The following is a 24,084-nucleotide window of genomic DNA, read 5'->3' on the forward strand; positions in this document are numbered from 1 at the left end:
AAAACCAATTGAGCGGTTTTCTTCAGAGTATGAAAATGATGCATGCTCAGTGTACAGATTCAAAACCACCGCAGGTGTGTATGCTGGAGAAGCCAGAAAGCCAACACAATAAGCCCTCACCAAAGCCCACTCGGGGTGGGCTCGCCTTCCCAGTCACCTCCAAAATCTCTCTGCAATTGTTTCTCGGGTGTATAATTTGCTGTTTCTCCCCTTAGTGATGATAGCTTGCAGGTTTTTGCAAGGAAGAATGCAAAGTTGTTTTCAGTGATTCCTGACAATACATTACATCTTAGTTTCACATACGCTGCTGTGATAAAAGACTCCAATACAAAGAAACTTAGGGGAGAAGGGTTTATTATTGCAGCTCACAATCCCAAATTATCGTCCCTCATTGAAGGACATCAAGGCAGGAACTTCAAATAGCTAGTCACAGCACACCTACAGTCAAGAGCAGAGAGAAATGAATGCATGCATGCTCCTTTGTGCTCAACTGGCCTTCCCCCACTCTCTTACATAGTTCAGGACACCCTGCCTAGGGAGTGATGCCTCCCACAGTAGGCTGTGTCTTCCCATGTCAGTTAAGACAGTCCCCCACAGACATGCCCATCTGCAAACCCGTGTGGACAGCCCCTCATTGAGACTCTCTCCTCAGATGCTGTGAGGTTGGTTTCAACTGACAATTAAAACTAACCACCACATACTACTTTACTATATGACTAAACCATAATATATTAATCAGTTTCTACTTGAAAAGCATACAGGGTGATTTAAATATGCCACTACTATAAACAGTACCTCAGACAACATCTTTATACATGCATTTGTTTGTTTGTTTGATTTTCTGAGACAGTGTCCCAAAAAAGCCATAACTGTCCTGGAACTCACTATGTAGATCAGGCTGGTCTCTAACTCACAGAGATCTTGCCTGTCTCTCCCTAGTGCTGGGATTAAAGACATGTGCCACCATATCCACATATACATCATGTGTTTTTATTATTGGGTTAATTATTCTATGGGGTATATATATGTGTGTGTGTGTGTGTGTGTGTGAGTGTGTGTGTGTGTATACTATTGAATGAATACATACATTCATTTCTACAAGTGATTTTTGTTTTTGTTTCTCAAGACAGGGTTTCTCTGTGTAGTCCTGGCTATCCTGAAACTCACTTTGTAGACCAGGCTGGCCTCGACTCATGTAGTTCCACCTGCCTCTGCCTCCTGAGTGCTGGGATTCAAGGTGTGCACCATCATGCCTGGCACAGGGAAATTTGGGGCCAAATTTTATATATTATGACATTTTCTATGATATAAGTTGCCTAATTGGCCTATAAAACTCTGTCTAATTGTTATCTTATTAGTGGCCACCTTAGATTGGTGATGATGGTAGTGGAGTGTTGTGGGAGAATCAGAAAGGTAGGCAGGTGCTAGGGGATGCAACCGGGCTTCTTCTCTGACAGCGTGTACAGCACACAGACCAGTCTCTCTACGGTGATAGAACCCGTGGCAAGACTGTTAACGGTAGCTCTCCAGAGGGGCACGTGTGTCCTCTAGAGGAAGCTCATCCTCTCATTTCCCCTGGCAGGGGAGCTGACCACCCTCATAGCCCTGGACCGGGAAAGAAAGGACGTGTACAACCTTGTGGCTAAGGCGACAGACGGAGGGGGCCAGTCATGCCAGGCAGAGGTGACTCTCCACCTTGAGGATGTGAATGACAATGCCCCTCGGTTCTTCCCCAGCCACTGCGCTGTGGCCGTCTTCGACAACACCACAGTTAAGACCCCCGTGGCTGTGGTCTTTGCCCGGGACCCTGATCAGGGTGAGTATGTGAAGAACTGGTGGCCGCCATCGTGGCTGAGGCGTTGTCTCTGCGTCGTCTGGGATGGGCATGGGCTAAGACTCCTTATTGAGTCTGTGGATACCCAGAGTGGAAAAGATCTGCAGACAGATACACACCCGAGCCTGCGACAAATGGCTTTAGTGACCTCTGAGCAGGCTCAAAGCATCACAAACCATATCTCCTCTGCCGCTTAGAGCCGCAGAATGTTTATGCTGCCACTGAAGCCCCGAAGCATTCTTTTCTCTAAGCCATTTTGAATACAGTTATTCAGAAATCTACAAAGCGTCTATTCAGTTCCTTAATTTATGTAGGAAAGAACTTCTGGCCCTAAGGCTGTGATGCTTATTAAAATCCTTTCCTCAAATTTTAGACAGTAAAGTTGGACCATTTTCAATATTTTACTTTTTTCTTAGGTACTGGGGTTTGAACCTGGCATGCTAAACCAGCTGTCTATCACTGTATCAGTTCCTTTTCTTGTTACTGTCACAAAAATGCCTGACAAAAGCAGTTTACGGAAGGGAACGTTCATTGTGTGTGATGGTCTGGGAAGGGACAGGTCCACCATGGCAGCAGGACACCAGGTGTGGCTTGTCACACTGTGTCTACACTCAGGAAGCAGGGCCGGGCTGTAAGGCCTTGAGGTCACTTCCAGTGACCCACTTCCTCTCGTGAACTCTACCTCCCAAGTGTTCTGCAACTTCTCAAAACAGCACCACAAGCTGGGTACCAAGTGCTCAGATACACGAGCCCATGGAAGCACATTTCACATTTGTACCACAACCACTGAGCCCCAACAGCCTGAATTTGTATTTCAGTGACACTGCTTTCATTTTTCTTTTCCTTGTGAGATGTGCAAAGTCTTTTAGTCTCGATGTGATTGAATACCATAGACTAGGTGACTGGTAAGGAACCAGTAAAGTTCAAGGCTGGGGAGATGCCCAGCTGGCCAAGGGCTTGCTGTCAATCATGAAGACGTGAGTTCTATCCCCAGCACCTGTGTAAGAGAACTGGGCATAGTGGCGTGTGCTTGCAATCTCAGTGCTGGGCAGGAAGATATGTGGGGCTTGCTAGCTGTCTGGCCTAGCTGATTCAGTGAGCCCCAACCAGTGTAAGACCCTGTCTCAGAAAAACAATATGGATGGCTCCAGAGAAATGACACCCAAGGTTGACCTCTAGCCTCCATATGTGCATGGACGTATATGCATACCCACCTGCACACACAGAAATCTGCACACAACAAAAATAAAATAGAAGTTTATCTGGCTTGCAGTTTTAGAAGTTGAGAAGTTAAAGAATGTGGTACCAGCAGCTGGGGACCCCTTCCAGCTGTATGACAATACAACAGAAGGCATTGCGAGGAGACCAAGGAAACCATGGCATCTTGGCTCTGTCTCTGCTTCTTATACAGCCACTGATGCCCTGGCAGCCCTGCTTTCATGACTTCATCTCAGCGACCTCCAGATATCATCCACACATGAACTAGGGGCTGAGTTTTCAGACATGAACCACGAAGGTCACATTTAAACTATGGCACACAGCCAATTTAGATCCACCATGGTGTGTTTGCCCATGTTGTACCAATTAGAGCATCTACCATCCTGAAGCATCCTAATGTGGTCCATTTTCCTAAGACGAGTTTTAGCATTGATAATCTGGGTAGGCTAAAAGATGGGTCAGAGCAGCCAGATGAACTTCAGATGACCACGGTGATGATGTTTAGAAAAGTGGAATCCTATTCTGCCAGCAATGCAAATTGAATATCTCCTATATTCTAGCTTGGCATTGCAGGAGGCAAGATTTTGAAGGACTATGGGACACTAGGGAGGGTGAACAGTCAGTCCAAAGGCAGAGAAGCCGGACCTGGGAAACCCGTCACACACGCTTATGTTCATGTTGTGGGTGCACATGTGTGTGTGTGGGGGTACCTGTGTACATGAGTTCATGTGTGTGGAGGCCAGAAGTCAGCCTTGGGCATCCTTCCTTTGCTTTTTGAGACAGGGTCCCTTCTTTGGCATAGAGTTAGTTAGTTAGGTTAGGCTGGCTCGCCAGCAAGCCCCCGAGATCTGCCAGTCTCTTCTTCCCAGGGCTAGGACTGAGAGCACACACCGTGCCTTGCTTTTTGCATGCATTCTTGGGACTCAAACTCACGCCAGGGTGACAAGCACTTTTTCAAACAAGCCACACATCAAGCCCTGTTCTCTTAATCTTTTACTTTGACATCAATTACAGGCTCACAGGAGGTTGCCAACTAATTGGTGAATAAGCCTGTCATCCTCCCAAGAACTTTTTGTGAGGGCTTGGAGTGGCTGCCAGAGAGATTCTCACTCTTGACACGCCCTGGGCATGTCAGCTTTAACGAGCCTCTCCCAAACCCTGCTGTGGGGCGTCCTCAATACTATTCACCCCTGGTTTCTACAGGTGCCAATGCCCAGGTGGTGTACTCACTGACGGATTCCGCTGATGGCCAGTTCTCCATTGATGCCACCTCAGGAGTGATTCGTCTGGAGAAGCCTCTGCAGGTCAGGTCAAGCTCGGCTGTGGAGCTCACAGTCCGTGCCTCAGACCTAGGCATCCCAATACCTCTGTCCAGCTTGGGCACTGTCACGGTCTCCGTAGTTGGCCTGGAGGACTACCTTCCCATCTTCCTGAACACGGAGCACAGCACGCAGGTGCCTGAGGATGCCCTGATAGACACGGAGGTGCTACGCCTGGCCACCCTCACGCGTCCCGGCTCGGAGAAGACCGGGTACCGCATCACGGGTGGGAATGAGCAGGGCAAGTTCCGACTGGATGCTCACACAGGTGAGATGGGCGGGAGGCAGCTCAGTCCTCCATTCATGGGGTACACTGGTTTTTCATGTACGGGGGGGCATCTGTCCGCACAGTCTCCCCTTCCTGCCCCCGCAGCTGGCATCCTTTGGTTGTACATACACTGTCCTCGGTTTTTCAGAGACCTGTAAGCCGGTCCCTTTATCCATGTGGGCCTAGATTACCTGAGAGGGTCATTATTCTTTCCTATCTTCAACTAGAATTCTGTCCAGGACCCTCAGTGATCCACTTACTTCAGCTGGTGCTTTCCTGTTCTCAGCACAGGCCAAATCCCAGGTGACTTGGCATGCCTCACTCCTTCCCTGCACCAAATGCTTGCTGAGACCCAATATTCAAGCAGCATAGGACTAGCTGCCTATCTTAAAACCACCCCCATGCCCAGCCAAATTCCTGGTACCCCTGAACTTTCCGTTGTAATCACGAGGAAGGAAAGAATAAGGAAACCACCTCTCTTTTCTCTTCTTAGCTGACCCACAGGGACTCATAGAAGGATCTCACTTTTGCATATCATGCAGAATCCTCCCATGCACCCCAATGCACAGGAGTTGGCCCCAAGCCCCTCAGACCTCTGCCTTATGGTTCCGACTGCCTCGTCTCCATCACCTCTTCTCTCCTCAGGAGTCCTATATGTCAACGGGAGCCTGGACTTCGAGACGAGTCCCAAGTACTTCCTGTCCATTGAATGCAGCCGGAAGAGCTCTTCTTCCCTCAGTGATGTGACCACCATCGTGGTTAATGTCACCGACGTTAATGAACATCACCCCAGATTCACCCATGAGCTGTACACCGTGAGAGTCTTAGAGAATGCCGTTGTGGGTGATGTCATCTTGACAGTAAGGACCTTCAGCTTCACTTTTTGTGGGGTATGGGCTCTAGGGGTGGTCCTTGCCTCACTCCCCACATGGGTACCCAGACATTACAAGCATGGGTTGGTTTATCAAGCTGGTGCTCTATAGACTTGACCATGACTTGTAGCTTCTCAACAAAACTGTGTCACAATGTTAATGCCAGGATGATTTGGAGAGGCCACAGGATTGGCAATATTCCGTAGGAGACCAAAAAAGAGGTTGACTGCAGAGGTCTTTTCAATGCCTATGACAGAGAGTGACATGGAGTGGGTGAAAGACAGGGACAGAGGGAATGTCACATTGTACTTCTTTGTATCTTAAATACACAGTTTCTCCCTCTTTCATGGAAACACGCCCATATTTATTTCTCCAGGACTCCTCTCCACCTCCCTTCTGGCCTCTCCTTCAGCCCCCAATATGCATCCTATGCCCCAAACACATATCAAAATTTGCCTTCCTGAATACACCCTTGGCTTTACATTTCCTTGCCCATACCATTTCCTCTGCCTGGGAATGTTCTTTCTATGCCCAGACACTTCCTCATCCTGAATCTTCTTCTAACCTTCCTGGGGTGTCACTCTACTCTGTACTCCCATGAGACCCTAATCACCCATAACATCAAGACACAATGCTTTCTGAGGGTGTATCATTTTACACTTTTCTTCACATCTTGGCCCCTGGGACAAATTCTGGTGTACCCTGTCACTGTGAGAGAATGGACAGAAAAGTGAATCCAGGGCATGCTGAGGTCACAAGACCTTCTCTTGGGGGTGGGGACCACCAACTCAGGGGCAGCCATTGGGATATGGACACAGCCGTCCCTCCCAGGGCTACGATTCCTTTCTGGTCACCCTTGTGCCTGCATTCATGGTCTCCTCTCTACCGCAGGTGTCAGCGTCTGATGATGATGGACCTGTAAATAGTGCCATTACCTATAGCCTGGTAGGAGGGAACCAGCTTGGCCACTTCACCATCAACCCCAAGAAGGGGAAGCTGCAGGTGGCCAAGGCACTGGACTGGGAACAGGTGAGCTATGGCTGAGCAGAGGTGTAGCTCTATGGCAAGTCCAGAGGGCAAACACAGCCCATCCTGATGTCCAGACGACCCCAGGATGATTCCTCTGTGAACTCGGAGGTGAGGGACAGGCTAACAAGGGATCAGTCCAGTGACAACTACCATGGGCTGAGATCAGTTTCTGGCATCAGGCACCTTGCCGGTTGCCTGAGATGCATCTCACCATTTGATGCCCACAGACATCCTGAGAAGAATGACTCGACTTTATCCTCCTCCAGCTTGGTCCTTTTCCCAAGGCTTCGTAGTTAGGAGATGCAGGGTTGCAAATCACTCTCTTTCTTTCTGATTCTGGTGCCCGAGCACCAGGGCCATGAGTGGGCTGTGGGAGGAGGCGATACACCAAGGGGCAGATGCCAGGAGCCTTCTTCCTAATCCCCTGCATCTTGTTGCAGACGCCCAGCTACTCGCTGAGGCTCCGAGCCACAGACAGTGGGCAGCCCCCATTGCACGAGGACGCCGAGGTGGCTGTTGAGGTGGTTGATGTCAATGACAACCCTCCCCGGTTCTTCCAGCTCAACTACAGCACTACTGTCCAGGTAAGCACCCCCAAGCCCATCCTCCTCTTGAGCCCCTCTCACTGGGAGGAGCTTCCCAGGGGTGTCTCCTCACTTCCCAGGAGGGTAGTGAGGAGGTGTATACACATATGCACAGATATAAAATGTCATAATGAAACCCATTATTTTTGTATTCTAACTAAAAAGAATTCATGATTATGAACTGGAAGTGTCACCACCATTCATCTGTGGCTTCCTAGCACACGCAATCTGTCAGCTGTGGGGCTCAGGCAGTGTCCTTTTCTGTAGGATAAGGGTTTGACCTTTGGTTTCTAAGACCCAGGGCTGCACTTAGGGAAGACTACCAGGCCGGCTTCCAGCCTGGGATCTCTCTGTGGGCAGAGGGATAAGAACTTGTCCCTGGAAGATGGGACCACAAAGGAAGGACCGGAGCGGCTGGGCCTTACGCCACTCTGGCTTCCTGTTGCTCTCCGTCACAGGAGAATTCCCCCGTTGGCATCAAAGTCCTGCAGCTGATCCTGGATGATCCTGACTCCCCACAGAATGGGCCCCCCTACTCCTTCCGGATCACCGAGGGGAATGCTGGGTCCGTGTTCCGGGTGACTCCTGATGGCTGGCTGGTGACAGCTGCAAGCCTGAGCAGGAGGGTCCAGGAGTGGTATCAGCTTCATATCGAGGTGAGTGCTGTGTGGATCCGAGCTGGCGTGTGTGGTGCTGGCTTTGGGGACAGGATGCCTGCTGGCAGACACAAAGGTGGTGCTTCTGCTGTGAGGAAAAAGCGTGTGGAGTGTGTATGTGCCTGGTCATGGGCCAAGGACTTCATACTGAGGCCTGCATGAATCCGCATTTATCTGTGTGTGTGTCTACGTGTGTGTCTTTGTGTGTCTGTGTGTGCCTGTATGGGTATGTGTATGTGTGCCCTGGTGTCTATACATCTGTGTGTGTGTGTGTGTGTGTGTGTGTGTGTATCTGTGTCTGCATGTGTATTTGTCTGTATGTGTGTCTGTGTGTCTCTCTGTGTGTGTACATACATGTGTTTGACTATCCATGTGTGTATACTTGCTTGTGGAGGAAAAACAAACAGCCTTAGCAGCAGATGTGAAGGGGATGGCTCCTTTCTTGTGGGCGTTCCGTTCTGATAAACAGTGAGTAGACAAATAGGGGAGCCACACCTTCTGACTTGAGATAAGTAAATAAAATAACAAGAGACTCAAGGCAGGGGACACACATATTTGTCACACAGGTGCTATCTGAGCGGAGACTTGTGGGGGTCTGGAGTACAATGGGCAGAAGAGTATTCCAGGAAGGAGGAGTGATCAAAAAAATCGGAAGCAATGTCTGGAAGGATATTGAAGTGCAGATAAGGTCGGTCAGGCTTCGTGGGGCAGGAGGATTGCTCGCGTTGTGTGGCTGGCTGATACCTGAGGTCCAACCTGTGATATTTCGACAGAAGTACTGTCTAGTTAACTGGTTTCTGCATCAGAATGCCACAGGTGGGACAGGCTCAGGCCAGCCATCTCATGATTCTGGGGGCTGAAGACCAAGATGAGAGTGAAGCTGTGGGCAGACCCTGGTGAGGGGTCTCTTCCTAACCTGGCAGAAAAACAGCAGGCTACTGCCCACTCTGCCTACACGGGCACCTGTGATCCCTTTCAGCCAGAGTCTGAAAACAGTCCTGTAATCCTAGTACTAGGGAGGCTGAGGCAGGAGGATTGTAAGTGTGAGGCCAATCTGGGCTACAAAGCAAGTCCCAGGACAGACTGGGGCTACATGTGGAGACCATGTTTTAGAGCAAAGCAAAGGAGTTATACACATCTGTAATTCCAGAATTTGGAAGGCTGAGGTGGGAGGGTTGCAAGCCTGAGGTCAGCCTGGGCTATAGAGCCAGATCTTGTCTTGTAAAATAAAGTTTTCCTTCCCTTATTTTTTCTTCCCTTTGTGAAGGTGCTAAGCATCTTCACAAAGGCCCCACTGCTACGATCTTATTTTCCAAAGGCTCCACTTAGCAAACAATGAGGGCTGCATTTTAATTTAATTTGAACTTTAAATGGGCAGAAACACCAAGCTTTGGTGACAATTGCTCCACAGCCTTGCCGGCCTTGGCCAGCCAGGTTGAACGGTCACCCTGAGTTTTTTTGTATTTGTCTATAGCTGTGTTTGGATCCCTTGGTGCTGGAGTTCTGAGCAGTGGTGAGCCTCCCGTGGTGGGTGCTGGGAACAAAGCTTGCAGCAAGCACCCTTGAGCACTGAGTCGTCTCTCCAGCCCCGATTCTCTCTTTTAAGGAGGGCCTTCCACCCTTGTTGAAAGCCTTCACGAGCTTCTCACACGTGCGACATGAGATCCAGCCTTGGGCTCCTCAGCCCACTCACTGTGCGTGCCACCCCAGCCTTCCCTCCATTTGCTCCAGGAGCCTCCTGTTTAATGGAGCGTGCCATGTCTTCCCCAGCCCAGGACCCCTTACACGCTCTTCCTTCTTCAGAGATGCCTTCACCTGCACCTGACCTGAGGCAGACCCCCTCACTTGTCTTCTTATCACCCTGTTTATTTTCTTCACTTTGTCCAAGCTGATAGCCTCATGCACGCTGAGAACTCACCCTGCCTGTCCCCTTACCACAACAGAGGGTCAGGCCACAGAAAGCTCTCAGCCGGTCCAGAGAAGGAGTTCTCCCTCCTGCTCTGATCTCGTAGGAAAGGGCCAGAGGAGCTCTTCCTCAGTGGGGTAGCAGCTGTGGAGGGGTGTGACGCATGCTCAGAGGTACCTGCAGACTGGCAAAGTCTGAGGCGGGAGGGAAGAGGCCTAAAAGACTGACCTGTGCTGGGGAGCTGGCTCAGCCAGCATATGCAGGTGCACACAAATCAGCAATACACTTGGAGGCTTGCTTGGAGAGGTCTAGAAAGAGGTTCAGGCTCCGTGAGGCTCAGGCAAGCTGGGTTGTTTTGCTGTTTCCGTATTTTCTACAAAACCTTAAGAAAAAATCTCCGGCAAATCCCTGTGTGTTGGAGTTTATCTTCTTCCAAACACGACAGCATGCAACACCTCTCTCAGCAGGTATGGAGAAGGAAGACCGGCCGGCAGGGGGCACTGGTAGGGGGAACAGCCTCAGCTGGGCATAGAGGTACTGTCGGGTGCCATCACTGTCCGTTTTACCCACAGGTGTCAGACAGCGGCCTCCCACCCTTGTCGTCTTCAACGTTGGTTAGAGTACACGTCACGGAGCAGAGCCGTTACCCTCCCTCCACCCTCCCACTGGAGATCTTCATCACAACGGGGGAGGAGGAATTTCAGGGTGGCATGATAGGTAAAATCCATGCCACAGACCGGGACCCCCAGGACACACTGACCTACAGCCTGGCGCAGCAGGAAAGCCTGGGCAGGTACTTCTCCGTGGGTGCGTCCGATGGCAAGATTATCGCCTCCCAAGGACTGCCTCATGGCCGATACTTGTTCAATGTCACAGTCAGTGATGGGACCTTCACCACCACCACTGGGGTCCATGTCCACGTGTGGCTCATGGGGCAGGAGGCTCAGCAGCATGCTGTGTGGCTGGGCTTCCACCAGCTCACCCCCGAGGAGCTGGTGAGTGACCACTGGCGCAACCTGCAGAGATTCCTCAGCAATCTCTTGGATGTCAGAAGAGCCAACATCCACCTCGCCAGCCTGCAGCCCGCTGAGGCCTCGGCTTCCGGGGTGGATATGCTCCTGGTCTTTGAAGGCCATTCTGGAGCCTCCTACGACCTCCAGGAGCTGGCATCTGCCATAGCTCACTCATCCAAAGAGATGGAACACTCGGTGGGAATTCAGATGAGGTCAGCCCTGCCTGTGGTACCATGCCGAGGGTCTCGCTGCCAGGATCAAACCTGTCAAGAGACAGTGTCTCTGGAGCCCAGGATTGGGCCCACTTACAGCACAGCCAGGCTCAGCATCCTGACACCACGGCACCACCTGGGGAGAAACTGCTCCTGCAATGGTAAGATCTGGGGTTGTATTGCTGGGTCCTGGCTGCCTGCCCCCGAGGTTCATGAGCATGGCTATGAAGTCAAACTAAATGCCACAGACCAATGGAGAGTGACTTCGTAAAGCCTAGACATGGGATGCTACCCAAGTTCTCTCTACTTTCTGGAAGTTTGAAAGTAACAATTGATTACAATAGATAAAGTAGCTAAAAGCATGACCTGGGCCATCAGGGTGCTGAGGTATACATCTTCATTCTCACACTTTCCAGCCAGATGACTAGAGAGAATTCTTTGACATTGCTATGCCTTTGGGCTTTGCTAGTGCAGGGATTGAGTTTGGTGTATCAGGTACCCTTGGAGAAGAGCCTGATAGAAGCTTCCAGACATGCCAGTTACTGATGCCACGGCTGCCAGCTTCACAGCCTGCTGGTATCAGCTCAGGAAGTAAACCCAACATAGGTTCGAATCCCAGCTCTGCCGTTTACTAGTGGTGTGGCCTTGGGTAGGTTCTGTAAAATCCACTAAATTCCTTTTTCCCATCTAGAAACTAGAATGATAACAACAGCAGCTGACTACTTGAGTTGGTTTGGGGAGTAGACTACACATAGATATAATATCTTGTAGCCCGTGGCTGGCCGACCATCATTCACATGGGAGCAGCCGGTACTATAAAGAGCCTGCTGTTTGTCAGGCTGCTGGGCTCTCCATGCACCAGTGTGTCCTGTTCAGAACCCTGCACTAAGCAACACCAGGTACTCAGCTCCCTGGAAAGGCTCACCCAGTACCCCTGGCATGAAGACCCGGGACCAGCTCAGCTTTGTTAAAAAGGAAACTGAGCTAGGCTAGGGAAATGGCTCCCCATTCAAGTATGAGGACCTGAGTTTAAATGCCTCCCTTCAGGTGTGGTAGCATAAGCCTGTAATCCCAGCGCTGAGAAGGCGGGGTCAGGGAGGATAACAGGGCCTAGCCAAGTCAGATGGGTCTAGACTCAGCGAGAGACGCTGGGTTAAAAGGTAAAGTGTAGAGCAATTGAAGAAGACTGGCCCTCACACAGGCACACACATGCACACTCACCAGCACACACACACACACACACACACACACACACACACACACAACGTGACATGGCCTGGCCTACCTTTTAGGGACCCTTTCAACTTGCATTAGGGAGCCTGTGGCTCAGATTTAGAGACTGACCAGGAATAGTGGATACCTAGGCGAGGGGATAAGGGAGTCCCCATTCTGCATTTTGCCCCAAGGTCTGCTGCAGGAAAGCTGCAATAGCTGAAGGCCCTCTCCGAACCCTCTAGCAGCAGAAAGCAGAGGCTCTAAAAGCCAGTGCTGCCGTGCACTGCACTGGGGAGGGTGTGCTCAAAGAGACTGCTCTGAGCACGCTTCTAGAAGTTTGTATCGCAAGCTCTTGGCTGAGCCCTTCCTTTGGCATTCAATTGGAAATACATGGTCCCAGGGCTGCACTTCGAGAAACCCTAGCTGGGCTTGCTGTCTGCCAGAATCACTTGTGTGTATGTGTGTGTGTGTGTGTGTGTGTGTGTGTGTGTGTGTGTGTTGGGGGAAGTGTTTTGTAACATTTTAGAAAAATAGGACACCCCAGAGAATTGATCCATGTGTTGTATGCGAGCACCTCAACATTCTTTCAAAACCTCACTATATCCTTGTAGCCAGAAGCTCGGTAAAAGCCCAGAATGGGACCAGTGTCTTCTTAGAGCCCTCCCTTAGGCTCCCTTCTTCAACAATGCCCACCATGGGAAGATTTTTTTTTTTTTTTAATTCTGGCTGGCCTTGTAGCCAAGCATGACCCTGAACAGGAGTGCATGGTGGCCAAACGAGCCAAGCTAGACACCCCCACCCAACCCTGCTGCTCGGACGAAGCCTCAGACACTTACCTGTGCAACTGTGCATTAGAAGTCAGCAACAGGGCCGGGGATGCTGGACTTGACAGAGGTTTGGATCCCTCTATCCATCACCTGCCCCCTTTCTTTACCACAGAGTGGCTCTTGACCCCTTCAAGAGCACCCTGCTTGGCAAGTGCCCTGATTACCCGAGAAAAAGGCAGACCCCCTGTGGTCCTGAGGCTCACACAGCTGCAGAACCTTCGTCAATTCCACCTCCCGTCTTCCAGGGATAGCCAGAACATACCGGGGGATGCGGGACTTAAAAGCTTGACTTCACATACCTGATTGGTTGATTAGTCCCCGCTGCTGAGTTTTCTTTCTTCATGGCTGCAGCTCCCTGTTGCTGACCCTCAGGCTGGGAGTGAGCCTGAGGAAGCTGTACCCAGAGGGGGGCATGCAGGGTGACAGCCCAGCTCCCTTTGTGGCTCTGGAAATGTAATCCATCCAAAGCCAGACTGGGCCTTCGCGTATCACATGTGGGACGTGACCTGTTTGCCAGTCTAAGAGATCTGGGACACTTAAAGGATGGTGACATCTTGGGTTCATTTGCAGGTACCACCTTGAGGTTCAGTGGTCAGAGCTATGTGCGGTACAGGCCCCTACAGGCTCAGAACTGGCAGGTCCACTTCTACCTCAGAACGCTGCAGCCGTGGGCCCTTCTAGTGTTCACCAATGAAACAGCCTCTATTGCCCTGAAGGTAAGGTGACTCCCACGTGAGTGGCTTCCATAGCACCCCAAACTGGGAAGAGGAGGGGTGCTGTGAGGATAGCTACTGAGCCAGTTCCTGGCAAAGAGTCCCCTCATGGTTTTCAAGGATTCTGGGTATGGCTATCAGTCAGAACACACAGGACACAGGACTGTCCGAACCATAGCTATTCTTCCTGGAGATACAAACCCAAGGCTATCCAGGGGTGGAGCTGCTTGCTCTGTGGGGTGTGAACACCCTGGAAGACAGTGAGAAGGATGTGAGCCTACATAACCCTGGCGCTGTGAGGGTGTTTTTAGTGTGTGGTAGGAATTTCCACTAGGAGAACAAGTCCAAGGCAAAGCCTCATGGGAACACAAGGAAAACAGACCAGTCGCTGCTCAGCCCCTCAGTGATTCATAGTACAGCCAGCGGAAGTCTCCTTTGCTGCCCGGGTTAATACCTCCATCACAGCGTTGCGCCAGGTGACTGCTTTCATGATTTCAGTTTGCTTAACATGTTATCTGTTGAGCATCCGTACGTGACAGGCCCTGTTCTGTGCACTTGGGTCTTGTTGTTCTATGGGACAGGAACCCCCCTTAGAGTTTTCTTTAAGTGCCACGGAGACTGGTGGTAAAGCAAGGAGATTTCAGAGTTAGTTTGAATGTGAAACGTCCTGAGGGCACAGGGGATGGGAGGGTGAGGGGCTGAGAGGTGGTCGCGGAGGTGGTGGCTGAGCAGTGATTTGAAGAGGGTGAAGAGATGTGTTAGGTATGTTTCCTGTTGCTCTGACATAATCAAGTTCAAGAATAAAGGGCTTATTTTGCCCTGTATTTTAAAAAAAAGCGGAGGGAGTGTGAGCAGCTGGTCATGGTGCATCCAGGGTCAGGAAGCAGACAGAGATGGATACTCAACTCTTTCCCCTTTTATCCAGCTCTGGACCCCATGCCCACATTCAGGATGGATCTTCCCTCCTCAGTTAAGCCTTTCTAGAAACTCCTACATAGACATGCTTAGATGTGTGTTTCCATGGTAATTGGTTGACGATGGAGGAGAAAAAAAAAAAAACATCACAGGGAGGTAGCTGCAGGCATGTCGAGAGTAATGGCCAGGTAGATGAACAACAGGAGGCTGTTGACATTCTTAAACAACAGCCCAGCGTTGTCCGTGGCTCCAGTGACATGAACAAGTTGGGGTCAAAGTGTAATGGGGGCGGGGCATTTCAATGAAGGTCTCAGAGGCCCTTGTAAGGACTCTGCTTTCATCTGAGTAAAACAGAGGGTTTCAGAAGGTCTGTAGCAAACACAGCCATATGATTTATTGTCTTCATGGCACCTGGACTGAGAATAGAGTTTAGAAGAACAGAGACAGAAACAGAGAGATCCAGACAGGAGGCTGAGACAATATCCGTGGTGAGCGAGCCTGGCTATGGGGACCAGGGTGATGACAGTGGACTGTGATGGAAGTGTCAAATCTGGGAAGGAATTTGAAGTTAACAGCCTTTCCCAGTGCAGTGTAGGTAAGAATAACCCTTAGGGCACAGTCCCATGAAGAGGGAGGAGAGAAGACAGGGTGCCAACAAAGGGTATGAAATGTGAGACTTCAAATGGAAAATAGGAAAAAAAAAAAAAAAAGATTAGGTGTCCAGGAAAACAAGTGAACTTGGATTAGAAAAAAAATGTGTGGAGGGATGTGGCTTAATGAGGGAGAGCTTGCCTGGTGTGTGAAAGACCCTAGGTTCATCCTAAGAAGGAAGAGGAAAGGGCAGAGGAGGAAGAAAGGGAGGAAAAATAGTGTGAGGAGGAGGGAGAGAAAGAGAAGGCAAGAAAAGGAGAAGAAAAAGGAAAAAGATGAAGGGTGGGGAAAGGAAGGAAAAGGAGGAAGAGGAGATGAAGGAGGAAGAAAAGGAGGTTAAGAAAGAAGAGGAAGAGGAGAAAAGGAAAGAGGGGGAAGAAGAGGAGGAGAAAAGAAAGGGGGAGGAGAAGTAGTGAGCAGAAGGAGGCGGCAGCAGTGATTGACTGAGGGACTGGCTGCTGAGAGCAGAGCAGAATGAGGTCTGTCATTTGATACCACAACAGGGAGCACACTGAGCACTAGGCACCAATGGACTTTAGCACAGAAAAGATGGGTTCATTTTGGGGACAAAGAAAGAAAATGATCCCCAGTTCAAGACAACTTTTTTTTTTTTTAATTGGAGGACTCACTGTGTTTGTGTGGTAAATGAAATGATCCAATAGGGAATGGACATTTTGCAAATGCAGGAGAAAGGAGGCAGGAGAACCTGGCTTTGGAGGGGGTGAAGGGGACAAGGATCAGTAACGGGACCAGCTTTAGCTGAAGAAGACAGTCCTGCCTGCGAGCACCTCTGGTGCCTTCAGCAGGAAGCAGGGCCATCAGCTGAGAGTGCTGTCTGAGGAGAGCAAAGCTACATTCAGTCGTGACTGGTTGGCCTGACGCTGGCCAGCACCAGAGGCTCACCTGCCGCTAGGGTCATGGGTTGGAAGCTGGGCAATGGGTGAGGATTCAGTAAGATAATCATTTTCTCCAACTACAGCTCAAATTTTTCTAAAGAAGCTGCCTTGCCCACACTAGACAGAAGAATATTTGGTTCCAAGCATGCCTAGTTCCTGTTCTGTCTTGTTTTTTTCACAACACAATGTCAATTTGATGCTTGCCAGCACAGGGACTGAACCTTGAACCAGACAGAGGCACACCAGACAAGCACACTCCCACTGAGCTATAGGCCCCAGCTGCTCTTTTTCTGGTTCAAAGCAGGGCCTCGCTGTGTATTCCAGGCTCGCCTGGTGCTTTATAAGCAAACCTATACCTACCTGTTGAGTAAAGAAAATTAGCTCTAAGCCAGAGGCTCTCAAACATTTTGACCTCAGGGACTTACGATGTGTGTGCCTGGGCAAGTAAAGAGGTCACAGGGCAACTTGGGTGTTGCTCCTCGGGTACCATCCACCTTCTTTTTTTTGCTTGTTTTTTTTCTGTTGTTTGTTTAGTTTAGTTTCTCACTAGTCCGGAGCCAAACACCTAGGCTAGGTTAACTGGTTCATGCAGTCACTAATGATCTAAAATACAGGGTCCCATCAGTAAGGTGCCTTTAGCCCTCAGTTTCCTCATCTGTCAAATGGGATCTTGATCATTCCATGGAATATGGTGGAGGACTGGATGAGATTTCGAGGACATTTGGATTCTTCAGAGACAATCGTTGAAGCATTTGAAAACGATGTGGCTCAATTGGTAGAGCACTTGTCTGGCATGCATAAAGGCCTGGATTCTATCCACAGCACCGTTTAAAGGAGATATGATGGTGAACAACTGTAATTCTAGCAAATCAGAGGGTAGAAGCAGGAGGATCTGGAGTTCAAGGGCATCCTTGGCTACATAGCAAAAGGGCCTGGTGGGGAAGGAGAGAACAAGAGAGAAAAAGAAAACATTCCTGCAGCTGAAAGCCTGTCACAGAAATCCTCATCTTGATGATGGCTATCTGTGCTCTCTTTGTAGCTGGCTAACGGCTTCCCTCAGCTGGAATACCGATGTTCAGGAGGTTTCTATGGAAACCTCTCCTCCCGGCATCCTGTGAATGATGGACAGTGGCATGCCGTGCTGTTAGAGGAGAGGGACACTTCTGTTCATCTGGTCATTGACACCACAGACAACACCTCCCTTGTCATCCCAGAGGAATGTCATGGCCTGAGGACTGAGAGACACCTGCTGCTGGGTGGCCTTGTCCCCTCGAGTCCTTCCTCAAATGTCTCGCTGGGCTTTGAAGGTTGCCTGGATGCTGTCGTGGTCAATGGTGAGAGGTTAGAGCTGCTTGGCCATGAAAAGAAGATGGCAGGCTGGCTGGAGAGACGAGCCCTCAGCCAGTGCTGCTGGCCTGGCACTGCCTGTAGCCGGAACCCATGCCTCAATGGCGGAAGCTGCTCACCTGCCCTTGGATCAGGTAAGGACCTGGAAGGTGACCAAAGGCCCCTGATTCTGATTTAGCCCTTGTATCTCACTGCAGATTTGGCATGAGAGGGTCCTCAGCCCATGGTGATCTTGGGCAAAGCCACTAGTATCTAGTAGACAAATGAGTCTTGAGCTGCAGCACAGAGACACAGGTTTTGCTGGAGGCTCTGACCAATAGTGCACTCACCTTCCTCTCTCTCCCAGGCTACCTGTGCAGGTGTCCTCCTCCATTCTCTGGCACGAACTGCGAACTTGGAAGGGAGAATTGCACTTCTGTGCCCTGCCAAGAAGGTGGCGCATGTGTCTCCTCCCCTGAAGGCATGTCCTGTAACTGCCCTCAACCCTACACAGGTGACAGGTAAGTCCAGAGAGGTCACATGTCCGGGCTCCCTACCCTGGCACATTAAGGAGTGACCTTTGCCTTCTGGCCTCCAGTGAGTCCAGAAGCCCAGCCTCTGGAGCTTTTCCTCCTACCACTTCCTTGCATCAGGACACTGTGGGAGGGAATGCTTGTGAAAAAGATGGCTTCCTAAGCCCAATTCACAACCATCTGAATGAGACCTATAAACAAGGGACCAGGAAGCCACACATTTCACTAAGCTCTTTATGCATGTCAACCCTGGCTGACATCTGCAGAGAAATGACCACACTTGCTTTGTACTTGGAAAAACAGATTCTCCTGGACCCAGGAATGGCTTTGTCTCAGAACCCACTGCAAGACTTTACACCCTGTCCCCAACAAGGCTGGGCCATGAGGGTAGTTAGGGAAGGAGACACATTCTAAAAATCTAGAAACAAAACATTTGGGCAGGTATCTAATGTCAGAGCACCCAAGCTTGGGAGACTTTAAGCAGTCATAAAAAAGAATTGTGAATCAATGGAATTGGGATCACCCGCAATGGACCTTGATTCTATTTTAACAGGCTCCTGGCCAGGGGATTCCCTTGTAGTCAGCCTGGATATAATAGCCATTGACTGCCAGGCATGGTGGCTCATGACTACAACCCCAGCACTTAGGAGGTGAAGCAGGAGAGTCAGAAGTTCAAGGTCTAGGCTGGAGGAATAGCTTAGTGGTTAAGAGTGCTTACAGCTCAATCACAAGGATGGGAGTTCAGATTCCAGCACCCACATGACAGGCCATGTGCTCCATGAATGCCTGTAACCTCCACTTCAAGGGAATTATATGACTTGCTGGCTTCCAGCCTAGCCAAGAAAATAAAAGCCTCAGGCTTAGGGAGAGACCCTGTCTCTCTTCTGCCTTCTCCATGAATACGTAGGCATGGGCATATATGCACACACATAGACCCATATACTCATACAGTCACACACACACACACACACACACACACACACACACACACACACACACAATTGAAAAAGTTCAAAATTATCTATGCAGACTTAGTGAGTTCAAGGTCAGCCTGGGCTAAGATCAAAAATCTCAAAGAAAGTCATGACCACCTTCCCACTGTTTTGGAAATGGGGAAACTGAAGCCCAGAGAGGGGACAAGGATTGCCCAAGATCACCCAGTGTTCCAGTGACTCATGTCCTTCTCAGCAATCATCACTGCCACCCTGCTCCCCGCCTGTTTTGATGTAAGAATGGTATTCACCAGGGTCATGGGACGGTGCGTGGGAGCAGGCCAGGAAAGTGGTGTTTGCGTTTGAAAAGAGGAACCTGGGGAACACAGCATTTCACACTGCAGAACAAGCTGCTCATGGTGAAATTCTAAGCACTGAGGGATATTTGGGACTTTTCCCCCTCAAACCCCTCCAAAGTGGAAAGCTGACAACAGATGCTCTCTAAGGGCCTTACACCAGGCAATGCCAGGTTGAAGTTGGCCTGGGAGATCACAGAGTGACTTGGTTTCTCTCCCTGTTGCTGTGGTAAAAAGTACTCTGACTAAAGCAACTTAAGGGAGAAAGGGTTTATTCTGGCTCCCAGTTCACAGGGTCAGTCCGTAGTGGTGGGGAATCAAGGGGGAAGGGGAGCAGGAGCTTGAAGCAGCTGGCCACACCCACAGTCAGGAAGCAGAGAGAGGCGAATGCATGCTGCTGCTCAGTTCTCCTTCTCTACTGGTCCAGCCCAGCATCCCAGCCAGGGGATGCTGCCACCCACACTGGGCACATCTTCCCACCTCAGTTAGTATAATCATAGAAATTCCACACAGGCGTGCCCACACAGCCATCCATCTCCTGGATGATTCAAGATTCGGACAGGTTGACAATTAACACTTCAAGCAATTGTCGCATGTAAGGCAGCTAAGCTCTGGGTGACCACGCCGGCTTCTTAGAGCTCAGTGAAGAGAAGTAGGCGGCATTGCCACCTGGTTCCCATCCCCAGGCCACAGCTGACCTGTATCTGGTAAACAGATGTTCTTCCTATGAGAGAGCTGGGTAGACCAGATGGGCCTCCACAGCAGGAGCATCTGATTTCACTGGTGAAGAGAATATCCCTGGCCTGGATGTCATTGGTAAAAAAACGAACACTGGCGGGTTCCATGGTCACAAGTGAGGCTGTTGCCGAATCCAGTGCTTGGCCATAGAAGATGGCTTGGTTGGTAACAGCGCTTGCCTTGCAAGCCTGAGGATCTGAGTTCAGTCCCCAGAACCCACGTGAAAATGTTGGGTGTGGTGGTGCACACTCGTGATTCCAGCTCTGAGGAGGCCGAGGTAGGCAAGTCCCTGGAGCTTCCTGGCAAGGTGGCCTCACTTAGTTGGTGAGAGACCTGCTAAGCAAGTGAAAGACCCTGATTCAAAAAGAAGGTGGATGGTTGCCTAAGGAATGATATGCAAGGCTGACCTGTGTCCTCCACACACATGTGCATACGTGTGCACATGCATACTTGCACACATACCAGATAACATGAAGGGATTCAGAGAAGGATGCCTAGTGTTCTGCTCTCTCACCCTCTGTCTTATTCTTGTGAGACAGAGCCTCACCATATTGGGGGCTGACAAGGCCCCCTGATCCTCCTGTTTCTGCCTCTCCCATTTTGGGGCCAACACAGCCAGCTTTTTGTGAAGATGCTGGTGACTCAAACTCAGTTCCTCAAGTTTGAACAGTAAATGCCCTTACCCCCTGAGCAATGTCCCCACTGCCAGACTGCACACATATGCACACACACACACACACACACACACACACACACAAGCAGCCAGCCCATGTTGCAAATCTCTCCTGCCAACCTGTGTCAGTGAGAAGGGAGGACTGTGGAGAACCATGGACAGCTCTATGCCATTCCTTTCTAAGACCTGCTGGGAAGTTTAGTCTTGGAACTGAAGGAAACAGATACACACTGTGACTTGGAGATGGCGTGGTGTCTGTCACAGGGGGGTATGGGTAGTTCTGATAGTGACGTGTTGGTGGGTTTGACAATTTCCTTTGACTTTGGAAAGAAGTCATAGGATTGGGGATGGGTGCTCTATCCCATAGGACCTTGGAAGAGAGACCTTTAGAAGGCTGGAAAAGTAGCTCAGTGGTTAAAAGCATTTGTTGCTCCTTCAGAGGACCTGGTTGCACCCATGTGATGACTCACATGTGGATCTTATTCCCTCTTCTGGCCTTAGAGGGCATCAGGCATACATGTGGTACACAGACATACATGCAGACGAAGTATTCGTACATTAAAATAAATAAAGTTGTTTTGTTGTTTTTTTTTTTTTTTTTTTTTAAGAGGCAACTTCAAACGTCCACTAAGTACTTCTCAATCTCTGCAGGTGCGAGATGGAGGCAAGGGGCTGCTCTGAGGGACGCTGCCTCATCACTCCTGAGATTAAGAGAGGGGACTGGGGACAGCAGGAGTTTCTGGTCATCATCGTGGCCTTACCCCTCCTCATCGTTGCCACCGTGGGGCTCCTCCTCTACTGCCGCCGCTGCAGGTCTCACAAGCCAGTGGCCATGGAGGACCCAGACCTCCTAGCCAGGAGCATCGGGGTCGACACCCAAGCTTCTCCCGCCATTGAGCTTGACCCCCTGAGCACCAGTTCCTGCAACAACTTGAACCAGACCGAGCCCAGCAAGACCTCAGTTCCAAACGAACTCGTCACCTTCGGGCCTAGCTCCAAACAGCGGCCGATGGTGTGCAGTGTGCCTCCCCGGCTCCCACCAGCTGCCGTCTCCTCCCACCCCAGCCATGAACCTATCATCAAGAGAACCTGGTCTGGCGAGGAGCTGGGTAGGTATAAGCAGAAGTCCTGTGGCTCGGGAATGGATGGGGGGGGGAGTCCCAAATACTCCATCAGCTTACACATTGGCATGCAGTGGAGCAGCCATTGATCAAACCAGTCTCCGGGAATGGGACACGAAGGGACGCATCCCAGCTCACACTGCACAAATGACCGGAGATGCCAAGTGTCTTGGCCCAGAGCTTGTGGTTCATTATACCTGCTCCATGACCCACTTGGGAATGGGGGGTGGGGGTGGGGTGGGGATGTCTGCTGTTCTGGAAATGGAAAAGGTTCTGGCTGTCCAATCCGGAAGTGAGAGCTGGCTGGTCTAGAGTCTGGAACTACAGTCCCTCTCATCTTTGGCTCAGAAAGGGGTGCAGTTGTGAAGAGCTTTCTGGTTTTTTCTGGTGTGCTTCCCAGTAGTTATGACAGGTATTATCATGGGATGTCACTGGGACCAGAAAGATGAAATGAGTTGCTCTCTCTCTCTCTCAATTTCTCAGTGGCAGAGATGGGTGTGAGAGAAGAGGATTCCTCCGATCCTCCCCCCATTTCATCACCCCCCCCCCGTGACAGACACCATGCCATCTCCAAGTCCACAGAGTGCCTCTGTTCCCTTCAGTTCTGAGATTAAACTCTGGCGTGTCTTGGGGAAGAGATGAAATAGAACTGTCCATGGTTCTCCACAGTCCTCCCTTCTCACTGACACAGATTGGCAGAGATTTGCAAGATGGGCTGGCTTTGAGTTTAACCTCAGGGCTTCAGCTTGCCCTCACTGGATTGTAGAGCCATGCCAGCTTCCAGAAACAGCATGTTTAGATAGGTCACACGCCTATGAGCCGTGTCAAACGTCAAGTCATTGATAGCCCCTGTACAGCTTGCTGGAATGACCACCATGGAACACACAGAACTCACCAAGTCTTTCTGTTCTTTCAGTATACCCAGGCGGAGCTGCGGTCTGGCCTCCAACTTACTCCCGGAAGGAGCACTGGGAATACCAGCATCCCGAAGCAACTCAGGGACCTCTGCCACCCTCTCCTCATCACCATGTCAGTCCTGCCGTGATGCCAGATCCCACTGGACTCTATGGGGGCTTCCCTTTCCCCCTGGAACTGGAAAACAAGCGGGCGCCCCTCCCACCCCGTTACAGCAACCAGAACCTGGAAGACCTGATGCCTCCACGGCCCCCCAGCCCCCAGGAACACCTGCTCGCGCCCTGTCTCAACGAGTACACAGCCATCAGCTACTACCACTCCAAGTTTCGCCAGGGAGGGGGTGGGCCCTGCCTGGCAGAGGGGGCCTATAAGGGGGTGAGCATGCGCCTCAGCAGAGCCGGGCCCTCCTACGCTGACTGTGAGGTGAATGGTGGGCCTGCCACAGGCCGGAGCCAACCTCGAGCACCCCCCAATTATGAGGGTTCAGACATGGTAGAAAGTGACTATGGGAGTTGTGAGGAAGTCATGTTCTAGCTTCCTGCTCTCAGAGGAAGGCAGGCCCAGGCCCTGCACTGTCTTCCAGTCTCTTGGGGGCGTGAGTTGGGTGTGACTGGGAGAAGGAGGAGAGCCACCGACATCCCCAGTCCAGATGGCCATCTCCCAAAACGTGCTCTTCAGGTCCCCAGCTTGTTCTTGAGGGTGGAGAGAAGCTGAGGGCAGAGCTGTAAAAAACAGCAGTAGAGCCCCAGAAAAGAGGGGGATGCCCAGACAGGTGCATGCTGGGATGAGAACTAGGGGGGCCAGTCCCTCAGATGGAGTCAGTCCTCTCAGCCTCAGCAAGAAAAAGCTCCAATCACTAGCTCAGCACGTTTGGGCTACATTCTTCCAATTGCTCCCATGCCCATCGTGAGGCAGGCAGGTTTGTGCCTCCAACAGGCAACCACGCACGTGAAGGGAAGACCCAGGGCCTTCTGAGATCTGGGCAGTGGCCTCTTAAGGAGCTGAAGGGTAAGCAGCCTGCAAGCAGATACTACAGCCACCTGCTTTGTATGTGCATTTGGAACGTCTGTCAGCACCATTCTGGGCACTGGGAGCAAGAGCATTCTTGGGAGATGAGTCGCTTGTACCTCCATCTCCCAGAAGTCTTGTTCTAGAAGCTTCAGGACTGTGGTACCTCTGCCAGTGGAATCCTGCCCGGAACCTTCTGGGTTGAAGAATTCAGATCTTGTGGCATGCTGAGCTAATTTGCCCCAAGTTTTCCAGGCACTTTTGGCCCCAAAGCAAGAAGGGAGTAGTTTATTTCAGAAATTCTTAGGCACTTTTCAACTTTGCTGTCTGGATGTGTTTTCCCAAAGGGTTTCT

At 50.7% G+C, this 24,084-nt stretch overlaps 1 protein-coding gene across 2 annotated transcripts in view; it reads left to right on the forward strand.

The window, feature by feature from the left end:
• The window catches only part of Fat2 (FAT atypical cadherin 2), an 80,264-nt gene extending 56,617 nt beyond the window's left edge, over window positions 1–23,647 (forward strand). For both annotated transcript variants that reach the window (XM_021634608.2, XM_060363688.1), the window contains exons 13-24: window positions 1,583–1,816; window positions 4,256–4,639; window positions 5,285–5,499; window positions 6,403–6,540; window positions 6,981–7,124; window positions 7,583–7,780; window positions 10,259–11,072; window positions 13,524–13,669; window positions 17,168–17,609; window positions 17,822–17,975; window positions 21,338–21,795; window positions 22,724–23,647. In XM_021634608.2, coding sequence (XP_021490283.1) covers window positions 1,583–1,816; window positions 4,256–4,639; window positions 5,285–5,499; window positions 6,403–6,540; window positions 6,981–7,124; window positions 7,583–7,780; window positions 10,259–11,072; window positions 13,524–13,669; window positions 17,168–17,609; window positions 17,822–17,975; window positions 21,338–21,795; window positions 22,724–23,256 — 3,860 coding nt within the window. In that variant the 3' untranslated portion in view covers window positions 23,257–23,647. The remainder of the gene's footprint in view (window positions 1–1,582; window positions 1,817–4,255; window positions 4,640–5,284; window positions 5,500–6,402; window positions 6,541–6,980; window positions 7,125–7,582; window positions 7,781–10,258; window positions 11,073–13,523; window positions 13,670–17,167; window positions 17,610–17,821; window positions 17,976–21,337; window positions 21,796–22,723) is intronic.
• Window positions 23,648–24,084: the final 437 nt, after the last annotated feature.

This window comes from Meriones unguiculatus, chromosome 11, assembly GCF_030254825.1.
Source record: "Meriones unguiculatus strain TT.TT164.6M chromosome 11, Bangor_MerUng_6.1, whole genome shotgun sequence".
Lineage (NCBI taxonomy): Eukaryota > Metazoa > Chordata > Mammalia > Rodentia > Muridae > Meriones > Meriones unguiculatus.